The sequence below is a fragment of the Lolium rigidum genome, chromosome 7, assembly GCF_022539505.1.
Source record: "Lolium rigidum isolate FL_2022 chromosome 7, APGP_CSIRO_Lrig_0.1, whole genome shotgun sequence".
Taxonomy (NCBI): domain Eukaryota; kingdom Viridiplantae; phylum Streptophyta; class Magnoliopsida; order Poales; family Poaceae; genus Lolium; species Lolium rigidum.
Genome location: NC_061514.1, coordinates 26,609,737 through 26,633,567, shown reverse-complemented (window position 1 = coordinate 26,633,567; position 23,831 = coordinate 26,609,737). Strand labels below are relative to the sequence as shown.

The 23,831-nt window shown below is 43.3% G+C and overlaps 2 protein-coding genes across 2 annotated transcripts; one reads left to right on the top strand and one right to left on the bottom strand.

The window, feature by feature from the left end:
• Window positions 1-1,035: 1,035 nt before the first annotated feature.
• LOC124676014 (metal transporter Nramp5-like) lies at window positions 1,036-6,214 on the top strand. Its single transcript, XM_047212094.1, has 12 exons — window positions 1,036-1,226; window positions 1,386-1,464; window positions 1,551-1,591; window positions 1,762-1,840; window positions 1,924-2,028; window positions 3,522-3,813; window positions 4,219-4,288; window positions 4,447-4,620; window positions 4,733-4,837; window positions 5,007-5,138; window positions 5,242-5,337; window positions 5,664-6,214. Exons 1-12 carry the CDS (start codon window positions 1,077-1,079, stop codon window positions 5,991-5,993), a joined length of 1,653 nt encoding a protein of 550 aa, XP_047068050.1. The 5' UTR covers window positions 1,036-1,076; the 3' UTR covers window positions 5,994-6,214.
• A 1,554-nt stretch (window positions 6,215-7,768) lies between these two features.
• Window positions 7,769-13,830, bottom strand: LOC124675879 (muscle M-line assembly protein unc-89-like). Its single transcript, XM_047211946.1, has 4 exons — window positions 13,663-13,830; window positions 8,955-10,242; window positions 8,788-8,871; window positions 7,769-8,078 (listed from the first exon to the last, which is right to left on the bottom strand). Exons 2-4 carry the CDS (start codon window positions 10,192-10,194, stop codon window positions 8,002-8,004), a joined length of 1,401 nt encoding a protein of 466 aa, XP_047067902.1. The 5' UTR covers window positions 10,195-10,242; window positions 13,663-13,830; the 3' UTR covers window positions 7,769-8,001.
• Window positions 13,831-23,831: the final 10,001 nt, after the last annotated feature.

The following is a 23,831-nucleotide window of genomic DNA, read 5'->3' as shown; positions in this document are numbered from 1 at the left end:
TTAATTAATTAGCTAATTATCCGAGAGCAGAAACTAAGTTAGGGAAAGGGGGTGTACACGGGGAGAAAACGCTAGGTCAGAATAATGATGGATTGGTCGTGCACTTGCACTGGTGTCTCAGGTTGTTGGAGGGATTACTGGGTTCAACCGGAGCCAAATATAATGGCCCATCTGGGCTTTCGGGTATTATCCGGATGGTCAAACCTAGCGCCATATATGTGTTCTTGGCGCACCGGCCGCCGCTCCGGGATGCCGTCGCCGCAACGGCATGTTAGCGGGACCGCTGTCTCTGCCTCCCATAATTAGTCCTGCATGCGGCCATGCCGACGACCGGCCGGCGGCGTACGCGCGTACCATCTACCCAGTCTTTCTCAAACACTTAAATTGAAGGTACAACATCATTAGCTTCTTGTCCGGGGATTGCGCGCGCGAGTAACGTATAGTACAGTTCAGTTTTGGTTTCCCTTGCATCTGCATATAAGCTTGATTAACTTTTTTATATTAGATGCGTTCTTTCGTCTGATAGGAAGAGATGACTTACTACACTATATTTGCATTACTAGAAAAGAAGTTGCTGCCAAGGTCAGCTCCAATTAGATTATCGAATTGTTCTGTGAGAGCCTGGTTTTTCTTATTAACTGAACCAATTTGTCTTTTTCTATAATGCAATGTGAGAGACTCCCCCTCTGACGAGGTTCTGTCCAAAAATTGTTCTGTGAGCTTTATTGTCAATTGTCATAGAAAGAAACTCGATATAATTGAAAGTAAGATTTTGTACTGTACTACCAACATATTTGCTGCTATATTGTAAGATATTATTATACATAGTATAATAGTTTAATTTAGCTAGCGAGATAAGGTCCCATGTTAATTTGACACATGCCCTCGAATTTTGTCGCGGCTCGGTCCTGGTGCTTGGATCGCAATGCATGGTGGTTCACACCTTTAAAAAAAAATTCTACCCAATAATTCGTTCCATGCCTCGTGGACTATATAAGCAGCACAAGAGGGTGGCAACGGAGGCCACGCACAAGATCATCTTCTCCTAACTTAGCCAACAGCCACACCGCCGTGTTATGCTCCAAGCCGTCCCAGGTGACGCGCGCCAGCCAATGGAGATTGAGAGAGAAACGCCGGGCAGACTACAGAGTGGAAGGAGCTGGTGCTCCAACACGACACAAGACCAGGACACTAAGAAGGTTGGAGACAGCGACCAGTTCATCAAGGTTTGTTGTGTACCAACATAACGCACTGTTTATCACTCTGCTTAGAACTCTATAGCTATAAGGATCACTGTCTTTTGCATGATGAAGCATAAATCGAGATTGATGAACCTGGTTTTTCTTGATTATATACAATTATTTTCGTTTGGTCGTGCAACGCAGGAGCCAGCATGGAAAAGGTTCCTTGCTCACGTTGGACCAGGGTTCATGGTGTCTCTGGCCTACTTGGATCCTGGCAATTGTGAGCATCTCATTCTCCCTCTCTCTATATCTCATCTCTGTGTCCCTCTCTACATAATAGTTCTGATGGCGCTGAAACTCATATAGTGGAAACGGACCTGCAAGCCGGTGCCAATCATAGATATGAGGTACATTTTTTCGTCCATTCATTGAGATCATTCTACTTGTCAGTTTTAGGAGGCTCCACTTTGGAGTGAAAGCATGAGACATTTTTGTTGCTCTTTTATATGACATTTTACTTGTTCAAAAAAAAGAGACATTTTACTGCTTTTTTTTTGCTTTCATTGTGTCCTTGTAGCTTCTCTGGGTTATTCTGATTGGCCTCATATTCGCACTGATCATCCAATCACTAGCAGCTAATCTTGGCGTCGTGACAGGTATTAAGGTTGGGAACGTTAGTTTAAGCTTATAGATGAAATAAAAAACAAATTAATGAACATTAGCTGTATCTCACTTGCAGGGAGGCATCTCGCTGAGATATGCAAGAGTGAATATCCAAAGTTCGTGATGATATGCTTATGGCTCCTCGCAGAGCTGGCGGTGATAGCCGCTGACATACCAGAAGGTTAGATCAATGTTAAAAATAGATTCATGCATATTTGAATTTGCCATATATAAACATATTTGACTCACACTGTCCATGTCTGATCTAGCTGTTTTCTTCAATCATTCGATCCGACTTATTCTCTACACGAGGGCGGCATTTTTGTTCTAATTGGTTATCCTTAGTCAACCGTTGCTAACTTCAAATAAGTTTGTTAAGAATACATCCCTGGACAGAATAGATGTATAGTATCATAGTGATACACAAGATGAAGTCATGATAACGATGAATTGGACAACAAACAACATACTCCTACATACCCAGCCATCACCGCCGTCAGTTGTCTTATGCTGACGTGCACATACGGTAGCATCAACGGCGTTATCTGGAACTCCCTTTTTTTTCTTTCTTTTTGATTGGCAGTTTTCGGGATGGCCTTTGCTTTAAACCTCAGTCATAGTAATCACAAATAAGAAACTGAGCTTGCTTATAGTAGAATATGACTCCCATGACGCCACTGTTCATGTCTGATCCAATTGCCTTTTCACAATCATTCGATACAAGTACTACATCCGGCTTCAATTAGTTTAACTCGGTCGAGTGGTATACATGCATTAATAAAGTTAAGTTTTTTTTTTTGTGAACGGAGAAAGTATCATACAGCTGTTAAGGTCATGCACTAGCCACTTGAACCAAAAGTCCGAACTGATGGAAAGGGCTAGGCAATCTACTTATACACTTCACAACACCCCCACTCGCGTGTGACGGGAGAAGAGAAAGTCAACACGTGAAAGAAGAAGAGCACACCGAAACAGGGCATCAGCGGTGGCTAAAGAGGGGGGCAACAGCAATTTTTAGGCTTAATTGCGAAAACCATGTGAAAGGCAGGATTTGAACTCGAGACCTGGGGCTCTGATACCATGTTAAGGTCATGCACTAGCCACTTGAACCAAAAGTCCGAACTGATGGAAAGGGCTAGGCAATCTACTTATACACTTCACAACAACAGCTACTACACAAGATGAAGTCAAGATATTGAATTAGACAAGGAAAAATATACTACTACCCAGTCATTGCTGTAGCCCTAAGGGTAGCATCAACGTCAGAGCAGATATCTAAAAATCAATCCATGCATCACATCGCATCATTCATTCTTTGTTTGTTATAATTGAATGTCAACCCTAAACTCCATACATGTAGTATATACTAATACAGAGGTTCGAAAAAAAAAGCTAATACAGAGGTGAAGTCACGATGCTAAATTATTGGTCAACAAAAATATAGCCACCAGCGATCATCAGTACGTCTGCAAAAGCCTGATATGCCGGATCCCGCAAATCACGATGACTAACAGAAATTATGCTATAGGAAAACAATCCACATGTACCTAAATTGTGTTATTCAGAAACCTAATCTTTCGCGCATAGTCCATCGCTTGCAGCCCTAGTCGTCAGCCGTCGGATAACCGTGCCATCTGTAGCTCCCATTCATTCGTTCATTCTTTTTGTCGGCAGTGATCGGGACGGCCTTCGCTCTCAACCTCCTGTTCCACATCCCGGTGTGGGTCGGGGTCCTCATCACCGGCTCCAGCACGCTCCTCCTGCTCGGGCTCCAGAGGTACGGCGTGCGCAAGCTGGAGTTTGTAGTCTCCATGTTGGTGTTGGTCATGGCGGCGTGCTTCTTTGGTGAGCTGAGCTACGTGAAGCCTCCGGCCAAGGAGGTCATCAAAGGGCTCTTCACCCCCAAGCTGAAGGGGGACGGTGCCACGGCAGATGCCATCGCTCTCATTGGAGCTCTTGTGATGCCGTAAGCTCTTTCTACGCACCTACGCAGTACAGACCCACTATCTTTTTTTTTGTACATACTAAATCACAACCATAAAACCTAAGGTAAAGGGTGAGTGTAGTATAAGATTATCCTATGTCACAAATTCACAAAAAAAAAACTTATAGTAAGTGGGCTATTAAAAAGTGGTAGCATATTTATGTGAATGTAAAGTTCATCAATTTATCTTCTTTTTTCTCTCAAATAGCACCACATACTAACCTCAAACTTTATATATCATTGTAACTTTCGTGGTACAATGTGTAGATTCTTGTCAGATTTTTTATCCTAAAATCTCTACAAGAATAGGTTGTGTAGGTGTTATGGTGCTTAGAAAAACCTCTCTCTAATTTACATGGTGTCTTCTGACCAATTCATTGATTTCAGACACAACCTGTTCTTGCATTCGGCTCTGGTGCTCTCGAGGAAGACACCGGCGTCAGTTAGGGGAATCAAGGTCAGACTGCATATTACCTAGCCAGAGAACATATGAATTCTAGTTTAGTTTAACTTTGTGTTGAGCATCTCTATCGCGATCGGTATAGTTCATTCACAAGTATTGAAAGTTTGAAACTGAACTCATATCGGTGTTTTTCCCCTGGGTCGATTTATCAGGACGCATGCAGGTTCTTTCTGTATGAGAGCGGCTTCGCACTGTTCATCGCTCTGCTCATCAACATCGCCGTCATCTCCGTCTCTGGGACTGTCTGCTTCCGAGAAAACCTCTCGGCCGACGATGCAGACAAATGCAGCGACCTCAGCCTGGACAACTCCTCGTTTCTCCTAAAGGTAGTACTACTATTTGTAACAATTAAAATTTAACATGGGGATGCTATCATTGGCACGTTCTCATGATTAGTACTTTCGTTAACTCATCATGTCTTAAATTTTGGTGTATCAGAACGTGCTCGGTAAATCCAGCGCGATTGTCTACGGCGTGGCGCTGTTAGCCTCAGGGCAGAGCTCCACCATTACCGGCACATACGCTGGCCAGTACATCATGCAGGTACCCCAACCGGAAGTTAGCAAATGATTTTCAGGAAAATGTAGAGTAGGACTCCGGCACCAGTTTATACATCTGTGGTTGCATCTTTCTTTTTTCCTTATGGCATATGGTAAACCTTGAAGCGTAGTTTGGCCGCTCATGTTCCACTGTATATTATTAACTGAACTAGGGGTTCTTGGACATCAAGATGAAGACCTGGATGAGGAACCTGATGACGCGCTGCATTGCCATTTTCCCTAGCCTAGTCGTCTCCATCATCGGCGGGTCGAATGGCGCGGGCCGTCTCATCATCATTGCATCGGTACGGTGCTCGACACACGTTCACTATTTTCGTTTGGAACGATGGCAACTGAGTAATTGGGTTCCATCTTATGACTGGTTCTCTTTGATTGAATTTCCTGCAGATGATACTGTCGTTTGAGCTGCCATTTGCACTCATCCCGCTCCTCAAGTTCAGCAGCAGCAGCAGCAAGTTGGGACCACACAAGAACTCCATCTACGTAAGCATTGGTTGTAGTTTCTTCTTGCACACGCACCACACCCTGCATTGCACGATCGATCATGCACGTCAACAATTGTGCATCCCCGCAAATGGAAAACCTGGTCAAATATCTTGAAAAAAAATCAACATCTATAATACAACATCTAAATTATTAGAATTGTCACAAATATACATTCATATCATATATATGCCCTCGCAATTATAGATGTTAATATTTTTCATACATAGTTGATCAAATTTCGACTTCGAGTAAACTCATAACGCGCGTAGTGTAATTATAAACAGAGGGTGCAGCTTTGCTAATTGTAAAATCCGTACTTGCAGATCATCGTGTTCTCGTGGATACTTGGATTGCTACTCATCGGCATCAACGTCTACTTCCTAAGCACGAGCTTCGTTGGGTGGCTCATCCACAACTCGCTGCCCAAGTATGCCAACGTGCTCGTCAGCATCGTCGTGTTCCCTCTCATGCTCTTCTACATCGTTGCCGTCATCTACCTCACCTTAAGGAAGGATACCGTCGTTACCTTCGTCGCTGACTCCTGCAAGACCGACACGGAGAAGGCGGTCGGCGGTAGCTACGACGACGAGCCTGTGCCGTACCGTGAGGACTTGGCAGACATACCGCTCCCGGCGCACGGTAGATCAGACTAGGTACAAGTTTTGTTATGATACCTACGTCTTGTCGTCTCTGGTTATGGTACTCCCTCCGGAACCCTCCGTTCCGATTTATGATCAGACTAGGTACAAGTACATCTTGTCGTCTCGAGGATATGTAACTCTTGTCGTCTCCATGGCTTCGTGGATAGGTAAATGTAGGGACTAAGTCACTTATGGCTCCTCTCAAGATATGATATAATAAGCATTTGTGTAAACATTATCGATCTACAAAAAATCTAGCAAGTTCTTAGAAAATCCGTGATATGTTTTACTGTGTGAACTGTACATACTTTGAGGTATATATATAGTATTTAATAATGAATTACATTTGAAATTATAAAGTGGTATATAATTTATTCATTGTGTGTGTGATAACCGTCCGTATGTTCATCTTCCCAAGGTTCCAGTTGCATGCCGCGTTTGATGACACAACAACACACGCAACGCTGGCGCGTAGTTGGTAATTTCCAATCACCAATGCATTTGCAAGACATGTGTGCTAGTAATTCACCTGGTATCTTTTGATATCCAAGAAATGTTTTGAGTCTAACAAAACTTCACATATACAAAGAAAAAGACAGTGATGAATGGTTTCTGTCTCAGAAGCTGCATTTCAAATCCACTTGCCATCCTCTTTTGGGTCATGTTTTCGTTGGTGGCAATTGAATTATATGTGCAAAATAAACCATAACCAGATTGAAAGTTTTTCAACGATGATTGAAAATCCTGGTAACCCACACTTTTGTTAACTTTTGTGCAGAGACTTCACAGTAAGTAATCCAGCTTTTTTTTGTAGCCCAAGTAGGTTCATATCTACCCCCACCAAGATGGTGATTCAAAATAATATTTTTCATTCTAAGAAATTGACCCTGTGGTTCTTCATCTAACCAGGTTCTGTAGAAAAATTGTCACCTCACATTGGCAGCAAAATACAAAGATTTGTTTTGATTTTCATTGGCATCATATAAGTCAGGAAACATCACTTTCACATGTAGAGGTGCACCAAGCATTACCACATTAACTTGTTTGAGAACCAACTATTAGGAATATATCCTTTCCAAACATTGTGCGCCGATTATGCAAGGATGTTTAACCGCATCATAATGTCATGATTGAGTCAATCATGGTAATGATGTGGTGTTACCCCTAAGTCAAATCTTCCCCTTGTAACCGTTGGTATAGCAAGAGCTCTCAAGTTCAAGACACTTCTCACGCAGTATAAAAAAATTGCAGCCTACATCGAACCCACGTCGAATCAGTCTCCTTGCATAATAAAAAAAGCAAGAAAAAGGCTGCTAGATATACCCCTCCCTAAACCTCACAATGTGTGAGAGATTTCAGCACTAATACGCCCTTTATTGAACCATGTCTAAAATAGTCTAGATGTGAGGGAAAGAGTTAAATATAAATATTGTACTTAGCCCTTTCCATCAGTTCTGATTTAGGGATAGTTGCCTAGTGCGTCAATTCTATTGGTATCACAACACATCTCTTCCACGACATCAAAGCAGAAATATAGATCCACCGTGAAACCCACTGACGCAAGAAACTCTCCCTCCTCCGTGGTTTCGCGTCCTCCCAGGGCTCCTCCTAGCTAGTTCACCTGCACCAACCACCATGTGTGGAAGTCATAGGTCCTTCCGGCTCAGCATAATGCTCGCGCTCTTGGCATCATGGAGGGAAAAAGATCAAGCACCGTCCTGGAGATCGAGAAGTAAGGGAATAGTGTGGAGGTGCCAAATCCAGACTATGACACCTAGCTCGAGAAGTAAGGGAATAGTGTATGGCTATAAACAGTTATAATTACACCATATTACAACAAACCTAAACCACAAGGGCCGGCGATTAGGCAAGAGCAAAAGGAGAAAAAAAAGAATTGTATGAGGGGCCTTTAACAGAAAAGGAGTTATTGTAGGAGCAGAGCATGTCCTTTCTACAATGTATACATGAGAAAATCCTTTTTAGCTCTACAGATTTTTCTCCGGGCGTCTCATTCCTGGCACTACCGCTGCTTTGCCGAAGCGTTTGGAGGAGATTTCCCCAGAACATTCAAAGCCTTCATCCGGTGCAGCTCCTTACCTGCGACATAGTGTTAGTGCTTGACACACGATGCGATTCCTTGAAATGGATTCGGCAACAGCATTTCGCCACGGTAAATACATGTGAAAGTGGGCCACAACAAAGATGCTATTTGGATGGCAAATGCATGTCAAATAGATTTACACTGGATATCACTCGGGAATTCTAGCATCAAGATTGCAGTAAAGTGCACTCCGCATATGTTTATTCAAGTTTGCAGCTTGTAAAAATCGTTAGTGCCTGCTCTGTAATTTGTGGCGTTGAGATTGCAGGAAACTACACTGCACATATGCGATTCAAAGTGAAGGCATTTTTTCAGGCAGAGTGATTGCGCATCAGCTCAATGTTCAAATGATGGATCAAGTGGCTACCTAGTTGGAATGCAAGGACATTAGATACATCTTACGTCGTAGCTCTGGAGCTTGTGAAAACCCTTAGTTCTTGCTGCTGACACACTAATACTGTAATTTCAGAGTTGTGGTTATACTTTGTGCCTGGCATAGGCCCTAATGAGGTGTTTCAGAGTAGGTTAGGCAATAGAGTGAGCACACTGCACCGCATCGACAAAGCATGAATGAGATACCGTGCATCAGATGCTACAGATAGCAACAAAGTTACCACCATATCAAGCTACTGAAATTTTGCGACATAAATATGCAACATGATAAAACAGTCAAAGAAAACCAAAATATGGCAAGTGGTGTATCACCTTCCTCAACTAGGAGGTGTATTGCCCTTTTCTCCAGCTCAATTGCATGCATGCTTCGACCAGTCGTTGAGAGCGGCCTAAGCACTGTAATTAGGAGAAGCAGGTCAATACTGTGAGGGAAAAAAATACAATGTACAAATATACTATGGTGCCGCACAAGTGCTTACTTCGCATGTAACCCTCCTGGGATGACCGATCACAGTTCTCCAAGTATGTCTGCAATCGATTATATCTCTCGCTCCAGTACATATTTTGGTTGTTCGAGCTATGGATATCACCTTGAACGGCACTACCAGGAGTAGCCGGTGGCTCATTTGCTGAAGCAACATTAGTTTCATTTTTCTTGGGTATAGATTCCACATTTGCTTTTTCAGGAGATTTAGATGGCACTAGCCCTACAGATTCAGCAACGGGAGATGCCATTTCAGATGACACTAAACCTCCAGAATCAGCAACAGAAGGTGCCGCTTGTGGCATTTTGACCTGATCATGAAGCACCTTTAGCTCCTCCTTTTTTATTCCAGATTCAGCAATAGTAGGTGCCACTTCTGGCTTATTGACCTGATCATGTTGCACCATTTGCTGTTCCTCCCCTTTTATTTCAGATTCAAAACTAGGAGGTGCTACTTCTGGCTGATTGGCCTGATCATGTTGCACCTTTTGCCACCCATCCTTCTCTTTTAGTCCAGATTCAGATATTAAAGGTGGCACTTCTGGTGCCACTTCTGGCTGATTGACATGATCATGTTGCACCTTTTGTCGTCCCTCCTCTTTTATTCCAGATTGAGCAATTAGAGGTGGCACTTCCGGCTTATTGACCTGGTCATTTTGCACCGTTTGCTGTACCTCCAGCTCTTCTATTCCAGATTCAGCAGTAGGGGGCGGCATTTCTGGCTTACTGGCCTGATCATGTTGCACCCGCCGTTCTTCATGCTCTCGCGTTCTCTCACTTCCATTATCCTTCAACTCTTGAGAAGAGTTCATTTTACTATGTTCAGTTTCCATATTTTGCTGTTCCTTCTGCTCTTTTGTTTTTTCTATTCCTTCACCCTTCAACTCTTGAGAAGAGTTACATTTACTATGTTCACTTTCCACATTTTTCTGGTCCTCCTGCTTTTTTGTTTTGTCTCTTCCATTACCCTTCAACTCCTGAGAGGAGCTAACTTTACTATGTTCAGACTCCACTTTTCGCCGTACATAAACATTATGATAAACAGGGCTTGAAGGAGCATCAGTATGCAGCCGTTTTGTGCCCACAACCTTTACTGAATCTTCAGTGTGACTTTTATCCTTTGGCAGCAGAGAAGTTCCTTGAGACATATTTATGACGTTTGTACCTTTGTTTAGCAGCTCAGTTGATGATGCTATTTTCACTGAGAATGCTAATTGCTTGTCACTAGATGGCATAGCTCCTCCAAGAATTTTCTACATTATAATCATCAATGTTGATAGAGCCTGCATGCAATACACGAAATTATTTCCATCAGTAAGATGAACATGGACCACAAGAAAATTAGCAAAAGAAACAACTGTTCCAAAAATGGCAGGAAAAGAATTAACACTTCAATGTTGTTCAGGGTAAAAAAAAAATACACTTCAATGTTGTTGCTTAGTGATGTAGGATCTGTTCAGAGTTCAGACCTTTGTCTCTAGTTTATTGCAGCTTTATCAAATCGAAACAGGCATTTTGGCTGGAACTTCATGTTTGAAAAGAAAGTGAGAAAACGCTGGATCGCTACATAGAACAATGTTCTACTATTTATTTGAAAGGAAAATATACATTATAAAACTATACAACAAAGTCTACCATAGGATCTATAAAGCATAGGTTGCATGGTTTAGTTTTTTTACCAAATCCAAGACAAGATAACTGTAGTGTTCAAGAAAGCAGGTGGTACCCTTTTTTATAGAATGTGCAAAAAGCATTTGCACATCTTTGCAGCAAGTGACCATTCTGTCAGCACAAATACAGAACATACAAGCGAAAAGGAGGAACACACAACACATCTGCTAGAAGCTACTCCTCACAGTGACTCACTGACACGAGCTACGGTGGTAGCCCTGTCCCCACATCAGCACACATCTAACATGTACAAGTGAAAGTGAACAACACATAACACAGCTTCCATGTCCATGGGTAGTGCATGAGTAGATTCTCGACTGACTCTGGCCTTGTGAGCAAAGTGAGCAGGTAAAGTGGCTAGGGAGGTTGTGGCCCTCTAAGCAATCGGGGGTCCAACAGAGATGCTCGAGGGCAGACCAACGGAAGAACCTGCACTCCAGCGTAGCTATGGGAAAAGTCTGCTCTTTAAAAAAGAAGAAAATCCCAGCAATAATTTCCATAAATGTTTGACCATGGTAGCAAACTAATAAACAAACCGCTAGATCTTCTACAACTACCTTCCGAATCTGACTAAATAATCACATGGTTTAAAATGGCGACTAAATTAACAGACAATCGCAATGTAGCAGTAAACAAATAATATTCGTAAGAAAGAAAAAGCTAAATCTACCACTTCGGACAGTCTGAGGGAACTGTTTTCAAGCGCCCCTGGTTGCTGTAGAAAGGTCAATGAACATGACAAATTCACTTCGGACTGGGCCAAATGTGTAAATGCACATTTTGCTTCTCAGTCATGTAGATGTACATCGGGGTAACAATGATTAGTGAAAGAAATAATGTCATCAGACTGGACAAGCGAAAAATATAAAAAGAAGAAATGCTTCCGGTGCTACAGTAAGAAGGTAGGACAATGACACATACGGTGAATAGGCGGTTCAGGGGCCAGTATATTAACTATTAAGAATCTAATTATCTCTTTGTAACCGATTAAACATCTGAAAACTGTAACAAGCATTAGGCAAGAACTCTTCTTGAATCATCACATCACTACAAACTAAAAATTTCCGGACACTCGTGTTTTAATGCTTACTGTAAATTCACTTATCAGTTCATTCGAAGATCAAGGACAAAGGAAACTGAAAATGCAATGCATGAACATCCCCATTGGACAGCCTTTGAAACAACATCTCATTAATCACTGCACATGTAGTTTCAATCAGGTGTTACAAATTAAATCAAACTTTGAATATTATTTTTTATAATAAATTATTAGCAGCTACAAATCATGATCACACAAATGTACATGCAAATACAGATCTTATGGTAGAATAGCACCAGTGGCACCAGCTAGGGCGGCTGGTGATTTCTAACTTGGTCGGCTGTTTTCCTAGCTTGGCCGGCCTGATCGGTACTTTTTTTTTCCATCGGACGTACTAGCGTCCTAGCAGGCCAGCCCTGCTAAAATGGGCCGCAGCTCAGTCAAACGGGGAGTAGCTGGCCGAATGTTTTGTGCTCCGATCGGGGACCTGGCAAGGCTTTGTGAAGCCGGGCCGTTGCCGAACACGCCCGGAATCTTCTCAATGGCCGGACCAGCGGCACCCGCACCACCGCCACCACCGATCTCGGGTGAGTCTTCCATGGCGCTTGTGATTGTGATGGCTTTGCTTGCACCCGTTTGAGGCTGTATTAGCTCAGACGAGCTGCTGCCAGGGAGCTCTATCCCTTAGGCGAACCGGGGACCTAGCCTTGCAGCATCCATCCGTGCCCCTTGTTCTATTAGACGCCAACACAATCGGATAAAAGTTGCCTTTTTTGTTAGGTTTTACTGTGTGAATACAATTTGCTATCTCTCTCCAAGCGCCAGTCGGCATTCCGACCGAGCTTTATTTATTTCACCCTCTGGTTCCCTAGAACTGGACTCGGTTAACTGCAGATTTAACCCATTGGAACTAGGAAAGTTTTCTTATTAAAGCGCCACGTGATCGATGTAAGCGTCCAGTTTGCTAGTAAATCATTAAGACCTTGATGTTCCCCCGCTCTAAATATCTGAATTGATTGCTTGTGAATGTGAACGAGCTACTATTTTAGGTGCTAGCTGACATAAGGGATATGGGATGAGACGATGAGTTGATGGGATATGATATGATCAGTTTAGTTCAAAAAAGACGGAATTTTCCCGCCCATCTTCATTTTTTTATTCAACCATGATGATATAGTCTGCTTCTGTGTATTTTTCCCTTTGGTTACCTGACTTAATTCTTTGTGAATATGAATGTACGCCATTTGATCATCTGACTTTAGTGTGTTTGTGAATGTGAACGAGTTATTATAATAGATGCATCTGCCATAAGGGATACGGGATGAGACGATGGGGTATGACATGATCAGTTCAGTTAAAAAGGATGGGACTTTAATGCTCATCCCCATTTTATCGTTCAATCATTTACGATTTATGATTTAATCCCTTGGGAACTAGGAAGGTTGTCTTAAAGTGTCACACGGGCCATGTCAGCACTGAATTAGCCATGCAATCGTTACAAACAGCCTTGTTGTTTCTCTTATATGATTGTTTGTACGCACAAGCTGCCATTTTAGGTGGTAGCTTCAGTGAGGGATATGGGGTGAGTCAATGGGATATGAAATGATCAGTCTAGTTCACAAAAGACGGGATTTTCCCACCTATCTTGATTTTCTTTACTTAACCGCTTATGACGTTTCCGTGTATTGGCCTAAATTGCTTGTGGATGTGAACCATTTTCAGTCACCTAGCAGAGGTAATTACATGAAAATGGGGACTTCACACTTATAGCACCACTTAGTTTATGACTATACTAGTAGTGGTAATTCACTGCACATACAGCACCGGCGTTTCGAGAAAAGTGGTAATTTAATGTTATGCTTAGTTTGGGAATATCATGAAAAGATCTTCAGTTCAAGAGAAAAAGGTCACGAGACTGAAGACCTCACATGTAGTTGCAGTGCTGCACTTGGTCCTTCTAGCACTTGCAAAATAATCTTGTGCTGCAGCTCACCTTGAGCTACTGGAGGAGGACGCCGGGGCAGAACGTCGTTGCGGCTGTAGGGGAACGGCGGCTTCAGGAGGAGGTCGGGGACGGGGTGAACCGGCCGCCGCTGCTGCCTGAGGGCAGGGTCGAGGAGGAGGTCTGGGATGGGGAATCCGGATGCTTCTTGAGGGCGGGGTCGAGGAGGAGGCAGCGACGGTCGCCGCTGCTTCTGCTCGGCGCGGGCGGAGTCGCGGCGGCGGCAGGAAGTGGATGCGGGCGGAGTCGCCGTGGTAGCGGCGGCCGCCGCAAGTGGGTGCGTGCAGCGCTGGGTGGCGTCCGGAGCGAGGAACGAGGGGCGAGGCGGCGACTGCGTGCTCGCCGGAGATGAGGGCTCCGGCGGCTGCTAGGTCACGGGAGGGGATTTGGGGCGTGCAGACCCGGGAACAGAACGAGGGGGTCAGGTGAAGTATACGCGAAACGTTATTTTTGACTTTGCGCTCGCAATCCGGAGACGAAGACCGAGATACATATAATTCTTTATTTTTTAAAAAAAATTGGAAATCATAGTTTTAAATTTAAAAAATTCTGAAGAAAAATCTTGAATGTAGCTAATGATGGTATCTACAAACATGTAAAATTTCAATTTGAAATTCTTAGTAGTTTATGCTACACAAAAAATGGCAAATGTGTGGATACGGTGCACATTTCAATACTATAAAACCTGCCGGAATTTTTCATTTTTGTGCAGTCTACAATAAAAAAAAATCACATTGAGATTTTGCATATTTTCCAGATTTTTGTGAAACTTAAAACTATGATTTCCATTTTTAAAAAATTAAAAGGCTGCATGTTGCTCGGCCTCTGTTTACAGTTTTCGTGGCAATCCGGTGTTATTATTAGAAGAAGAGAAAAATCATCCCATGCTTTTTTCTCCATTTTCTGCATCGATCGCATATACTTCCCTAGCCGCTAAAAAATTGTCAAAAATGTGTCTAATTTTGCATGTATTTAAAACATACTATCTCCGTCTATTAAGATGTCTGAGGTTTATCTATCTGGATTTATCTATAGATTTAGATAAATCTCAAAACATCTATTTATGGATAGAGATAGTACCTGATTATAGCATACAAATAGTGGCAGCAATATGGATTCTTGATGTGGATCGCCACTGCACAACTATGCAGGGTGCATTGCGGATAACCTTGACCAACACAAAGAAGGAGAGCAGCCTAGCAACAAGATAATATCACATCTTAGGGACGTACCTTGTGCGCCAGGAGAACTGGTGCACCTGCTGCACCGTGAACTTGCGTCGTTCGATGGAGAATGATCCAGCAAAAAGGTGGGCCGCTGACACATTTCCATAGCAGTCCTTGTACTATAACCCAATTGAGCGACCTGGATTGCCACGACAGTAATCCATCTTGAAAGTGTCGAGAACAGTTTATTTTTTCACAAATGTATGGTATCGATGGCAATGAAAAGTGCTCTTGACTTGACTAGACAGATACGTGCAATGAACTCATTTTTTTCTGGCAAGTCTCATGCAAACCGTGGAAACAAAAACAAGTTTCAGAACAGATGTATTAGTTAGGGAAGTAAACGAGCTCAGCAAAGGCCATTGATTAACTAATGTGGGAGTGGCCAGCTTGTGGCTGTATCGAGTCCATTCCTTCTCCATCAAACGGCCCATAAGTGGCTGGTGCAGTCGGTGCACAAATTATATTGGTGTACAGGATATATTCTCATCACATCTCTATCTCACCTAGTTACAATGTCTACCAAGGCAGACACATTTTATGACAGTGCTAACAAAAAAAAGTTGAGAACTTGGAGATGGACGGTGAGCGGGATGACGATGGAGCTAGCCAGCGAGTAGGGGCCAGCAGTGCCATTGTGGCAGAGATTGACAGAGGTGATGAATAGGGGGAGGGAGTCGAGGCCTCAACCCAAATCCCCTTTTTTTATCTGCCCAAACCCCATGTTTGAATGGTTGGAGGGAGTTCCGCATAGGGAATGATACTATACGATGCCCTTAATTGCTTGGGGATATTGGAAATTAAAGAGGGGTTAGGAAAGGGAATTCAAGTGTTAAATTATCATTCCCTAGGCCGGACCTAGAAAAATCTTGAATGGGGGCATATATTTTAAGTAGAGGCACTTCTTTGCCAAATTTACAAAAGTTTGGTAAATTTCCTTCAACGAATGTATGAATACGAAGGAATTAAAAAATGAGTGGGGGCATATACACCCACTCAGTTGTACCTAGGTCTGCCCCTGCTCATTCCCTTTCCTTCGGATCGCTAAACAAGATCATTCTCATCTTGACTACATACTCCTTAGATTTCGGAATAAGTGTCGTATCCAGATAAACGGATATATATGCACATGAAAATTCAGACGTAGACGTAGTACCCTTAATGATATTGTGCATAAACAAATCTGGTGGACATTGCTCTTGCGCTTCAATGGAGCCAGGAGACCGCCATTGTTGAGACAGATAGCATCATGCTGATCAAGATGGCTCAAAGCAGGGAGAGAGATGGGTCTAATCTGGGGCACTTAGTTGCTGAAGTGTGGCTCCTCTTGCGCTCGGATCGTCGGGTTGATTTTGTAAAGATTTCTCGCTCCCAAAATATTGCTAGTGATGCCTTAGCTAGGTATGGTAGAGAGTATGATCGTACAACCGTTTGGTTTGGCTCTGGGCCGGATGAGATCATTGACCTCATTCTGAGAGATTGTAATGCTATTGTTGAGTAATATAATTCCTTTTTGCCTGCAAAAAAAATCCGGTGGACATTGCTATGATCACGGAAAGCAATAGTTGCACCGCCATAACCACGATCGGGTGTAAAAATACCCTCTCGTATATGTACGAGCTCTACCTTGGCTTTCCGATTTGTCGGATCATGCTCCTATTTTATTAACCACTGGGACACCAACACCTCAGACCACTTCAGTTCAAATTCGAACTTGGTTGGTTACTGCGGGATGGCTTTCCTTACATGGTTAAGAAAATATGGGAGAAGCTATTGCTGGGTCGACCCCCATCCAAAGGTGGAATAACAAACTCCGATCTATGCGGAGATACCTTGGTGGATGGGCGCGACACATGACTGGGCAGCTCAAACAAGAGAAACTCAAACTTTCATTAAAGATTGATGATTTAGAGGTGCATGAAATTGACATTAAAAGTCAATATAATGCTAAGCTAGTCGGATTATTATGAGAGGAGAAACTCAAATGGTACCAAAGGTCAAAGGCTCAATTCCTATTAGAGGGATATTCAAATACGAGATACTTTCATAGTGTAGCCAATGGAGGCATAGGAAGAAATTCATTCATTCTCTGATTCAGGATGAGGGTACGATTGAAGGTCATGAGCATTTAAAGTCATATATTACATCGTATTATAAAAGCCTATTTGATGCCTCGGTTAAATCTGAAGTGACTCTAGATGAAACTAGGACGGATGATATTCCACAAGTGTCCCTAGAGGAAAATACACTCCTTATTGCCCCTTATTCAGAGGAGGAGGTCAGAAAGGCTATTTTCCAAATGGGACACAACAAGGCGCCGGGTCCGGATGGTTTTCCTGCAGAGTTTTATCAAACCTTCTGGGAAACCATAAAAGGATATCTATTGAGTTTGTTTGCAGAGCTTCATGCAAGACAACTTGAATTGTTCTGCATCAACTTTGGGGAGATTATCTTGCTATCAAAAGTTAATGACGCGAAATGGATTCAACAATACAAACTAATATGTCTACTTAATGTGTGTTTCAATTTTTTACAAAAGTTGGTACTAGCTATTAGACTTAATTCAGTGGCTGATCATGTGGTGCATCCTACTCATACTGCTTTCATGCAAGGTCGATACATCATGGATGGTGTCGTAAAGTTCCATTAAACAATTCATGAGTTGCACCGCAAGAAGTTGAATGGGGTAGTCCTCAAAATCGACTTCGAGAAAGCCTATAATAAAGTTAAGTGGTCTTTCCTTCAACAAACTCTAAGGATGAAGGGTTTCTACGAGGAGTGATGCACGTTAATTAATAACTTTGTTGTTGGAGGAAGTGTTGCCATTAAGATCAATGATGAAGTGGGCAAATAATTTCAGACAAAAGGTTTGAGACAAGACGGTCCTCTATCTCCAATGTTATTCAACATTGTGGCGGACATGCTTGCTATTTTAATTGAGCGTGCTAAGGCTGATGGCCAGATTGAAGGAGTAGTCCCTCACTTGGTGGATGGGGGACTCTCTATCCTTCAGTGTGCTAATGCTACAATTTTTTTTATGGATCATGATCTTGACAAAGCAAGAAATCTGAAACTAATTCTTAAGATTAATTTTTATAAGAGTGAATTGTTTTGTTTTGGCGAGTCTCAACACGAGGCTAACCAATAAGTCAAAATTTTCAAATGTGTTTTAGGCAGTTTTTCGATCAGTTATCTGGGCATTCCGGTTTATTATCGGAGGCTTACACTAGCTGCATGGAAAATAGTTGAGAAAAAACTACAGAAGCGACTTAGTAGTTGGAAATAAAAGTTGCTATCTCTAGGTGGAAGATTAATCCTCATTAATTCAGTACTCACTAATATGGTATTGCATATGATCAATTTTTTCCAGTTGCCTAAAGGAGTCTTGCATCGATTAGATTATTTTCGATCAAGATTCTTTGGAATGGCAAGGAAATAGTGAGAAAAAGAGGTACCAGTTGACTAAATGGAGTGTTGTTTGCCGTCCAAAAGAACAAGGTGAACTTATCCATGGTCTGGAGGTTAAAAACAAAACCTTGCTTAGAAAGTGGTTGGCTAGGTCGTTAACCCAGGATGGAGTATGGAAAAACATATTGCGGAGAAAGTATGTAGATCAATTTCGATAACTCGGGTTATTTGAAAATCTTGAGATTCACATTTTTGGGCCGGTATTATGGCTACCAAAGTATACTTTTTCTCATATGGTTCTTTCTTCATTAGAAATGGGTCAGAGATAAGGTTCTAGGAGGATATGGTTGGGAGCAACCACCCTTCGAGAACAATATTGTACGTCATAAGAGTGACACACTTCAGAAGGTGATGGAAACATCTCCTTCGTCCAGGCGGAATCTTATTGGACCTCGATTGGCTTCTTGGAATGAGTTGCTACAACGCTTACTCTGTTGCTACAGGGATCTCATGAATTTCACTAGGGACTTACTAAGAATGGGGTATTCTCGGTAGGTTTGATGTATAAGGCTTTAATTTAACCCATTCATCCTGTGCTTAGGAATAAAAAAACATTTGGAAGATGAAAATACCCTTGAAAACTAAGGTATTTGCATGATATCTTCGTCGTGGAGTAATTCTTACTAAAGATAACCTTGCAAAACTAAATGGCATGGTTGTACGAAATGTGTTTTCTGTCATGAAGAAGAGACAATTAAACTTTTTTCAGTGCCGATTTGCTAGATCTATATGATCAATCATTCAGATAGATTCTACCTTATATCCTCCAAAAAGCATTACAGTTTTTTTTTTGGAATTGGCTGAATGGGGTGGATTCTAGGTTTAAGGTTCTTATTAGGGTGGAAGCGATTGCTATAATATGGTCGCTTTGGCTACGTAGAAATAACAAGGTTTTTTAATCATAAATGTTCTTCTCTTATGCAGATCATGTACCGGTATACAGCTTTGCTCTGTTTATGGTCGTCACTCCAACGCCTGGAGAACCGCGAGTCTACACGATTGAAAGAAAATGACTAAGGAGTTTATTACCCAATATGGATGGCTACATAATCGTAGATGGATGGCTACATAATCGTAGAATCTTGCCTCTTGTAGCTGTTTCAAATGACGAGTTGTGTTTTTTCCATTCCACTCTTTTGTAGTGACTCGGTATGGTTTTAACTGTTTGGATGGCTGTGTGTATTTTAGTTATGCAGAAATCGGTATATTTATTTAACTTTTTAAGTAATATAAAACACCTTTTATTGGAAAAAAATAACCACGGCCGGGATAGGAACCTTCCTCCTCTCCTGGAACGCGCGTGAGCTAGCTGCGATCCACCTGTAGCCGCGATACGGAACGCAAAATGGAAAGCCAGCGCCAATAATCGATGGAAAATCTTAATTGCACATTCCATATGAGTATATTCCCGTTGATCGCGTTGGCCTTTCCTTGCGCGACGCATGTCGGTTGCCGCCCGCCCCTATATATCCGAGCGCTCGACGCGGCCAATCTGCTCGTCGTCGATCCACCCGAGCGGCAAGAAACCAATCTCTTCTCGCTTTTTCCTTCTCGTCTCTCCCGAGCGAGCGATCTCGTCGATGGCTCCGTGCACAAGGCTCCCTGTTCTGATGCTGGCCCTCCTGGTGTCGCTGCTCGCCGCTCCGGCGGTGTGTGGGGCCGACGTAGGCCCTGCTCGCGCCGGGCATCGCCACCGCCACCTCGCGGCCCCGGCTCCGGCTCCGGCGCCAGTGAGAGCCTCGCCCTCGCCTGCCATGCCGCCTTCCGCGTCAACGCCGTCCAAGCCGCCCACCGCGGCGTCGCCTGCCGCTGCGTGGCCACCGGCCATGGCTCCGTCGTCGTCCGCTCCATCTCCTTCCGCTCCGTCCCCGTCGTCCTCGTCCGCTCCGACCCCATCCTCGCCGTTCACGGCGTCCCCAGTCGCCGCCCCAGCGCCTTCGCCGCCTTCCCCGGCTCAGAGCGGCGCGACGTTGAGTCCGGCGTACGCTCCGGCGGCGCCGTCGCCGGCTCAAGACGACCCGCAGAGCCCGTCTCCGTCGTCTCCTCCGACCGGTGCGACGTCCACGCCGGGTCAGCCGACGGACACGAGCAGCGGCGGCGCCACGGCTGGAGTGTCAGCGGCCTTGACGGCGGTTGGAGTGATGGCCATGATGATGCTGCTCTAGATGCATGCAAACTAGTTGGTCGATCGGTCCGAGTTGCTACCATTTCAGCGGTTTGGTGTGTGATATCTCTATATCTTAGATCAAAAGAATATTATAGCTACTACTCCCTCCAATCTTTTTTAATTGACTCGAATTTAGTACAAAGTTTTGCTAAATTTGAGTCAATTAAAAAAGACCTGAGGGAGTAGTCTTGTCGAGCCATGCACTAGTTTACTTCGATAGGTTTTATTTGTCATCAGTATATCTTTGCTACGGATGTAATCTCGATCGTTCAATTCCTTTTTATCTATGGTGTGTGCTATCTTTGCTACAGATGGTCTTGATGTCAGGGCCCCAAAACAATAGTCATGCTTAATTTTTTTTTATCAATATTGCATTTTTTTTGCATCACGAAATTTTCTTGGAGGGGGGAGGGGCATTGCCCCCCTTGACCGACCGTAGGAAAGATCTATCATCAACAAGGGTTCCTTGTGTTGTGTCGCGCTGGGGCCTCCAAAATCAGTGGACCGGCCCTGATCCCGGCTCGTAGTTCATTCGCCTCATCACGTTCGCCACCCTAGCATTGGGCGCCGGAAACGATGACATGGCGTCAACGAGGGAAGAAAATCCTATGAGACCGGGTCTATCACGCCAACAGGATAGACCCGTCCCGGGAGATGACACATGTACATTATAATCTGAAAGCACTCAATCCACTTATTACCGATTCGTTTCGGGGGGGGGGGGCATTGGCCCCCTTGACCGTAGGAAAGATCTATCATCAACAAGGGTTCCTTAGTCTTGTGTCGCCCTGGGGCCTCCAAAATCAGTGGACCGCCCTTGATCTCGCCTCGTAGTTCATGCGCCTCATCATGTTGGCCACCCTAGCGTTGGGCGCCGGGAACAACGATATGGCTCTCCGGTTGTACTTGTACAACGAGTGCTCATGTCTAGGGTACAGATAGTTAGTCGGACCTGCTGCAGAGCTAGGGGACGGCGAAGTTTATATGCTATCATCTGAACTAGAAGAAATATGCCCTATATGTAATAATAAAATTATATTATTTATATATCCAGATTCATAATTAAGTTTATAGTTCTATGGTACAATTGTATTGGTACCAAATATATGATATTCGAGGAAAATCTAATTACATGTGTAAAACTATGAAAACTAAATAAATACCCCTAGTTTATAATCATTGTGCACCAAATTAGCTGGTTCTATGTAGATTCCTTCTACTCCCTCCGTCCCATGAAATATGTCGTATGTTTATTAAAATTTAAATGTATCTAGATACTATTTGGTGTCTAGATACATCTAAATTTAGATAAATCTAGAAGTACCAAAAGAGACTACTATGAAGAACTACAAAAATGCATGTCTACATATACGTGGGTGTCACCGTCTTATCGCATGCCACTCAACCCTGTTTGCATCAAGATACGTGCTTTTAATTTGCATAAAACACCTCCCACAAAAACGTGTTCTATCATGGCACAGTCCCTGCCTGTTATCCATACCAAACCTCCAATTTCTGAACTCAAAATCTGATTCATCTAAAATAGAACATAACAATATAGAAGATAAGATATAAAGTTGATAACCATTTTGAAAAGAGAATAATGCATTAACCAACATTATGCATTGCATTCGTGACTTCAGAGTTCAGAGCTAGAATCTATAATTCATCTGAGAAGTGAACCAAGCCAGTAATAAAATTAATCAGCACTTCGTGCAACTCCAATCCCAATAGCCAGGCAACGTCTAGATTGGACTATTGAAGAAACGAAGTTGAAAGGGGAGATTGTTCTCTCAACGTCCCCGATGTCTCACCGGGTCATCCACCTCCTCCGCTCAACATGGCCGCCGATCTCCCATCCATAGGGGTGGTAGGCTAGTCATGCACCTCTTCCGCTGCTGGTGGCTGGGCGACAACCGACGTGTCGTATTCCATGGATGGATGCAGCACGACGATGTGATCGGCCGCTGATCTGGATGGCTGCCGCTCCTTCTTCTCTTCCTCCAGTCTTCCTTAAATCTATGAAGAGAGAAGGGCGTGCACATCATATGTGAGAAACTTGCGGGCATGAATGGAAGGTGGCACACCTTAAACGCAGGAATAAACGCCGACACCCCCATTATCTTCCCCTACTGCTGCTCCGCCTTCAGTAAAATGATAGAGAGGAAGAAGAAACATGCAACACATAATACTCGCGTACACAGTTTCTTGGCCTATTTAACGGCCCATTTCGTGGGCCCGAATAAGCAGAGGATGCCCAGGTCAACCGTGTGGAGTAGCAGCCCCGCTGCCCCGCAACGTTGTGGTGGGCCGTTGAGTTCGAGTGGATGAAGTAAAAACGAGTTCACCGATAGTTCGGAAATAGTGAGTTCATCTGGAGCATTGGATGGGCGGATCCAACGGCTTAGAACATCTGAACGCTATGGTGGCTTCTAGCTAAGTGAGTTTTGGTGTTACTTAATTCAACACATATCTCAATGTATAGTTCTGATGCTCCACAATCACTTTCGAGTTAGATTTAATAAAATAGAAATTGCATGGACGATGAGAACATGCATGTTTGACTAAACTATCACTACCAGAAACCGGTATTTTCCCCACGGCCATGAACCTACAGGAAATTAGCATAAACCGTCAGGATAATAATTCCTGTCGGCTGACCGACAGGATAATTCCGCCAGGATTATTTTGACAGGGAAATTAAAAATGCCTGACGGTTGGCTGACAGGAATTATTTCCCTGGCGGGTGTTCTCGACGGTGACCCACGGGAAATTGTTAGTCCGTCAGGTTTACTAATTTTTATTTCTGTGTCAATTGACCCACAGGAAAAAGCCTCCAGGGAAACAAAATCATATGAAAACAAGCCCACAGGATAAATGCTTGTACCGCAAGGGATTGTAGGCTACATGACAATAGACTGCTCACAGGAATATGGGAGTACCGCCAGGAAAAATCATTCAGTAAATACAGGTTCAAGCCAGCTAATGAACTCCACATCATATTCCAAAACGAGTCTACAAATAACAATGTAACAGTACACTAAAGGTTGGTGACAGACATGACACAAACTTGCACATGGCAGTGCAATGTAACAACAAAATACATGAACTTCAAAGTCATAAAGTTTCACGGTCAGGACCATCACCTACATACACAACTTCACTATTTTCCATACATCACTTAACCTAAGTTTATCAAAGACAGTCAAACCACAAAAGATCCAAAATACCATTTGAGTGCCAATAACTAGCTGAAGTGCAAGCACACTAGTGAGAACCTCCTCCGAAGCATAGTTACC

Bases quoted from the DNA above. Each gene is read 5' to 3' on its own strand.
- LOC124676014 (XM_047212094.1), top strand. From the start codon at position 1,077: ATGCTCCAAGCCGTCCCAGGTGACGCGCGCCAGCCAATGGAGATTGAG. The intron at 1,592-1,761 runs GTACATTTTTTC...GTGTCCTTGTAG, and splicing joins GTGCCAATCATAGATATGAG to CTTCTCTGGGTTATTCTGAT. The intron at 2,029-3,521 runs GTTAGATCAATG...TTTTGTCGGCAG, and splicing joins AGCCGCTGACATACCAGAAG to TGATCGGGACGGCCTTCGCT.
- LOC124675879 (XM_047211946.1), bottom strand. From the start codon at position 10,194: ATGCCATCTAGTGACAAGCAATTAGCATTCTCAGTGAAAATAGCATCA. The intron at 8,872-8,954 runs GTAAGCACTTGT...TCCTAATTACAG, and splicing joins CCAGGAGGGTTACATGCGAA to TGCTTAGGCCGCTCTCAACG. The intron at 8,079-8,787 runs GTGATACACCAC...ACTATGTCGCAG, and splicing joins ACACCTCCTAGTTGAGGAAG to GTAAGGAGCTGCACCGGATG.